The 5,395-nt window shown below is 44.6% G+C and overlaps 1 protein-coding gene across 1 annotated transcript; it reads left to right on the top strand.

Annotated features, from left to right (window-relative positions):
- Nucleotides 1–414: 414 nt before the first annotated feature.
- Nucleotides 415–1,353, top strand: Or10c1 (olfactory receptor family 10 subfamily C member 1). Its single transcript, XM_048446453.3, has one exon. The coding sequence runs from the start codon at nt 415–417 to the stop codon at nt 1,351–1,353; it is 939 nt and encodes a 312-aa protein (XP_048302410.3).
- The last annotated feature ends 4,042 nt before the right edge of the window (nt 1,354–5,395 follow it).

Raw genomic sequence — 5,395 nt, 5'->3', positions numbered from 1 at the left:
TTTACCGTAATCCCAGTGCTCACAAAACTGAGGCAGGAGTATCAAGATGAATTGGAGACCGGTTTGGAATACTGTGAGTTCTAGGCCTTCCTGAGATATAATTGAAACCTAAAATCAAAGGAAGAGTGAGAGAGAGGGCAGAGCAATCCGGAGCCAGAGCAGAAGAATCTAAATTTAGTGTGAATTTCTGAGGGTGGGGACAGCGCAGAGATCAAAGACAAATATACATCCAGGGCATTCTTAGGATGACCAGGGTGTAACGTGGGCTTGTGCGTGGACACCTCCGTTCAAAGGCCCTAATAGCTTAAGAAAAAAGGAGTCCCCAGGCAAAGAGGTCATCTCTGCCTGCTTCGAAGCACACTCACAGTAGTGTTTCTTGCCCTCTCTCTCCTACCTGGCCATAGGCTGTGGTAGATGGGCACCAACGCCTCCCTGGTGACTGAGTTTGTACTGGTGGGCTTCTCGCGTCTGGTCCACTTTCAAGGCCTCCTCTTCTCCCTCTTCCTGGCTGTCTACCTACTCACAGTGGCAGGCAATCTCCTCATTGTGGCGCTAGTCTCCACGGATGCAGCGCTGCAATCTCCCATGTATTTCTTCCTCCGCATCCTCTCGGCCCTGGAGATCTGCTACACATCGGTCACCGTCCCCTTGCTGCTGCACCATCTGCTCACTGGTCGGCGTCACATCCCGCGCTCCGGCTGCGCTCTGCAGATGTTCTTTTTCCTCTTCTTTGGTGCCACCGAGTGCTGCCTGCTAGCTGTCATGGCTTATGATCGTTATGCTGCTATCTGCGAGCCCCTGCGATACCAAATGCTGCTCAGCAGGCGAGTGTGTGTGCAGCTCGCCGGCGCCGCGTGGGCCTGCGGGGCTCTAGTGGGGCTGGGCCACACCTCCTTCATCTTCTCCTTGCCCTTCTGTGGCCCCAACGCTATCCCTCACTTCTTCTGTGAGATTCAGCCCGTCCTGCAGTTGGTGTGTGGAGACACCTCGCTCAACGAGCTGCAGATTATCCTGGCTGCCGCCCTGATCATCTTGTGCCCCTTTGGCCTCATCCTTAGTTCCTATGGGCGGATTCTGGTCACTATCTTCCGCATCCCGTCAGCTGCTGGTCGCCGCAAGGCCTTCTCCACCTGTTCTTCCCACCTGGTAGTGGTATCTCTCTTCTACGGTACTGCCATCTTTATCTATATCCGCCCTAAGGCCAGCTACGACCCAGCCACAGACCCCCTGCTGTCCCTCTTCTATGCTGTGATCACCCCCATCCTCAATCCTGTCATCTACAGCCTGAGGAACACCGATGTCAAGGCCGCGCTAAAAAGAAGTATCCAGAAAATGGGACCCTCGGAAATTTGACAAGGTGCGGGAGATGACTCCTGAACAGAACTCCAGGTTCTTCCGGGGATCAAAAGAGGGGAGACTTGGAACACAGACTTACCTTTAAAGAGCTACTGATGCCCTCAACACCCACTGCTCTACTCTAACTCCTGTTGCAAAGGGTTGATTTTACAAGTAGAACAATTTAACTATGAACCAAGTTGCAGAATCTCAACTTCCTCACTACACACACACACACACACACACACACACACCAGACTACGAAGGTTATAACGTTTTCACCTGCAGCGCAATGTCCTGGAAGTTATCTGGCATTCAGACGTGGTAGGAAAGGCCTCTATTTCCTGAGTTAGTAGGCTAGCACACATAAGCACATCCAGCAAAAAAATCTCTTGCTAGTGAAAACAAAGCTCCTAAAAAGTGAAAGAGGATCTGAAAAGAATTACAGACGTTAGAGCGTATGGAAATTAATACACTTCAGTAGTTGAAAGAATTGATGTGAATACAGTTGAATTCAAATATTTTTGTGTTTGTTTTTTGAGACATAGTCTGATAGAACCATGACAGGTTTCAGACTCATTAGGTAGCCTAACCTGGCCTTTAACTCCTGATTCTCCTGACTCCACTTCCCAAGTGTTGAGATTATAGATGTGGACTACCATACCTGGCTTGAATTCAAATCTTAATTTTTACAGCTACTTAGCGGCACTTTAAACTCTTTATCTATGAAGCTGAGACAGCAAGGATGTCAGTTTCTCTGGGAGCTTGTGAGAGCCCGTGCTACATGGGCATCTCTACAAATACTTTTTAATAATAAGTCAGAAAGATTAACACAGAAAGTAAAGTCCATCTGACAGTGTGTGCAGGGGGAGGAAGGATAATTTTGCATCAAAGGGGTTGGTACTTGGGAAATCCAAAGGAAGGTAGAGAAAGATGTCACAATGAAAGCTGCAGAAAAGTGCCCCCTTCAGTAAGACAACCCAAAAACACCCAGGACACTGAAAGTGAATGGAATATTCATGAAGTACAAGAGTTCATAGAAAGCAGAGCAAATTAATGAGAAGTTATGGTGATGCAATTCCACAACCCCAGGGCTTGGGAGACTAAGGCAAGAGGACTACTGCAAGTTCCAGGCCAGTCTGGGATACAGAGTGAAATCTTGCCTCAAAAAAGAAGTCTCCCAGAGGATCAAGATAACACATTAATTAAAAATTTACTAATAATTAAAAGTGTATAAGGGATGGAGAGAGAGAGAAACCAAAATGCATTATATACAGGAACGAAATTGTCAAAGAGTAAATTTAATTTTAAAAAGGAATATAAAATAAAAAATAAAATCCACATTTTTTTTATTATCCCCAACACTTTAAACTTTGCCAGAGGGAGAACATGAGCAAGGAAGTCAGAACCATGAGGGGTGTGCCCACCCACTGAGACGGTGGGGCTGATCTAATGGGAGCTCACCAAGGCCAACTGAACTGGGACTGATGGAGCACGTGATCAAACCGGACTCTCTGAATGTGGCTGACAATGAGGGCTGACTGAGAAGCCAAGGACAATGGCACTGGGTTTTGATTCTACTGCACGGACTGGCTTTGTGAGAGCCTAGTCTGTTTGGATGCTCACCTTCCTAGACCTGGATGGAGGGGGGGAGGACCTTGGACTTCCCACAGGGCAGGGAACCCTGACTGCTCTTTGGACTGGAGAGGAAGGGGGAGGGGGGCAGAAATGGGAGGAGGGGAAAAGGTGGAAATTTTTAATTAAAAAAAAAACTGAAAAAAAAGAATGACCACAGGTTAAAAAAAAAAAAAAAACCACTTTGCCAGTACTTCTTCTTCTTCATTATCTTCTATGCACTTGATCTTCTCTTAACGTTGTGGTGAAAACTGAGTAAACACAGGTGATGATTTTTGTCCTTTTTTGGAGAGAAAATGCTGGTTCCCTTGAAACTGTCATCAAACAATATGAATTCAGGAAATATGGTACTCAAAATTCACAATGGGACTGAGAAAAAATACTTGCCTAGCAAGTCCAAGGCTGTGAGTTCAATCCCAAGAACTAAAGGAAAAAATTTCACATATGTGGCTACTCTGCCAGCTTCCAGGAAGATGACATGACCTTTCCTATTTTATCAGTAAGTAAAACCTCTATCTTGTAGCCATCAGAATGTCAACAAAGAGGAAAGACATCACAGAAGAGCTCCCTGAAGGATTTGTACCATGGCTTTTCCTCTGATCACTAGAATTCTTACCCCCAGGGTGACGCTGACCAGCAGAACTGCAGGTTTAAAATGCCCCATACCCACCTCCTGACTACCTCCACCTCATGTCCTTCAGAGGGCTATCTAGCTAACGAGGACTTTGGCATTTTGCCATTGGTTTCCATTGGGAAAGATCACAAGAGACAGCTCTATGAAACTCCCAGGAAAACTTATGTCAATATCCGTGATAGGAACAGTAAGTAGGCCTCATCTTGCCGTATCAACAATACCTTCTTTTTTGAGACAGGGTCTTGCTGTATAACTAAGGTTGGTCTTGCACTCACAGTTCGTGAGTGCTGGGATTAAAGACAAAGCCACCACACCTGCTAGCAATAATGCTTTTCTTATCATTTATGGCGTCATCATTGACATATAATAAATTGCATATATTTAAGCATATAGTCTGACAAGTGTTGACATATAAAGACTCCGTGAATCCTTTGGCACAACCATTAAACAACACACACACAGCCGAAGGTTTCCTCACTCCCCACTGCAGTGTCTCCCTTCCACCCTTCCCTGCAATCCTTATTCCCAAATGATCTTTCATCTGCATTCTGTCCTTACAGATCAGTTTGCCTTTTCTAGAGTTTTATATGAATAGACTTTTTGGTCTGACTAATTTAACCCAATATAATTGTTTTGAATTCATCCATGCTATGGTGTATAGCAGCCCACTCATATTCATTTCTGAGTAGTGTCCCATAAGACCTCAATTTATTCCCCCACCTACTGATGAAAATGTTGAGTGTGTTCACTTTTTTTACTCTCACACATGAAGTATTTGTGATCATTTGTAATTATGTTTGTGCTCATTGCTCTTGATGTATCCAGTTGCATACACACAGACATAAAATAGACACATCACATGGAAACAGAAGCTGATTTTGAGTGGGGAACGCTGGGTTAAGGGTTAAAACTGGGGAGTGAAAAGATGTCTCAGCAGGTGAGGGTGCTTGTCACCAAGCATGAAGACCTAATTTTAATCCCCAGAAACCACAAGGTAGAACCAACTCCCACAAGCTGTCTTCTGTCTTCAACATGTATGCTATGGTGCATGAGTGCATGTATAATATACAAGCCTGAAGACTCAGAACTGGGTACAAAGACTCACACTTGCAATCTCAGCATTTAGAATACTGAAGCAATATTCTGCTTTAATACCAGACCAGCTTAGGTTGTATGAAACCCTGTCTCTGAAAATACATGATAAAGGACTGAAACTCTAGATTATGAGCTTCACTGCTACAAAATTTCCAATGACCTAAAGCAAACACCATCTGTCACCTTTCTGGTTGTCAGTTTTCCGAGAAACAAACAGAAGTCTGAATCAAATGTTTTGTGCTAGGCTAGGAATCTACCGTTCTGGGCTTATCCTCCTAGGATCCTCTATTTCCTGTTACCGAACAAACTCAGAGAGTGTGGTGAGTGCAGCTTCTCCACCATCAGTGCCAAACGATCTTGAACTCCATCAGTCCTGGGCCAAATTTAAGTTTGTCCACATGATTCCATAGTAGATATCAGTTATAACAGGTTTAAAAAGAAAAGTCCTAAATTCATTCATTCTAACCCTAGTCAGAAAAGAAGGCAAGGAGAAAGGTTTCTGCTTTTGGATTCACACAGACTTCCAGCAGACAATAAACATCCACAAGTTAAGACCCAGGGAGGCACTGTCTTGTGGTAATCAAGATCCACCAGAGTTAAGAGTACAAGACATCAGATAGCTCCCCTTTTTTCAGAATGTAGTGTTTTCTACTCTGTGTCTCATGTCTGTGAGCTACACCTAAGCATCCAACCTCA

This window comes from Myodes glareolus, chromosome 18 (assembly GCF_982192425.1).
Source record: "Myodes glareolus chromosome 18, mMyoGla1.1, whole genome shotgun sequence".
Taxonomy (NCBI): Eukaryota; Metazoa; Chordata; class Mammalia; order Rodentia; family Cricetidae; genus Myodes; species Myodes glareolus.
This window is presented reverse-complemented; position numbering and strand designations above follow the sequence as displayed.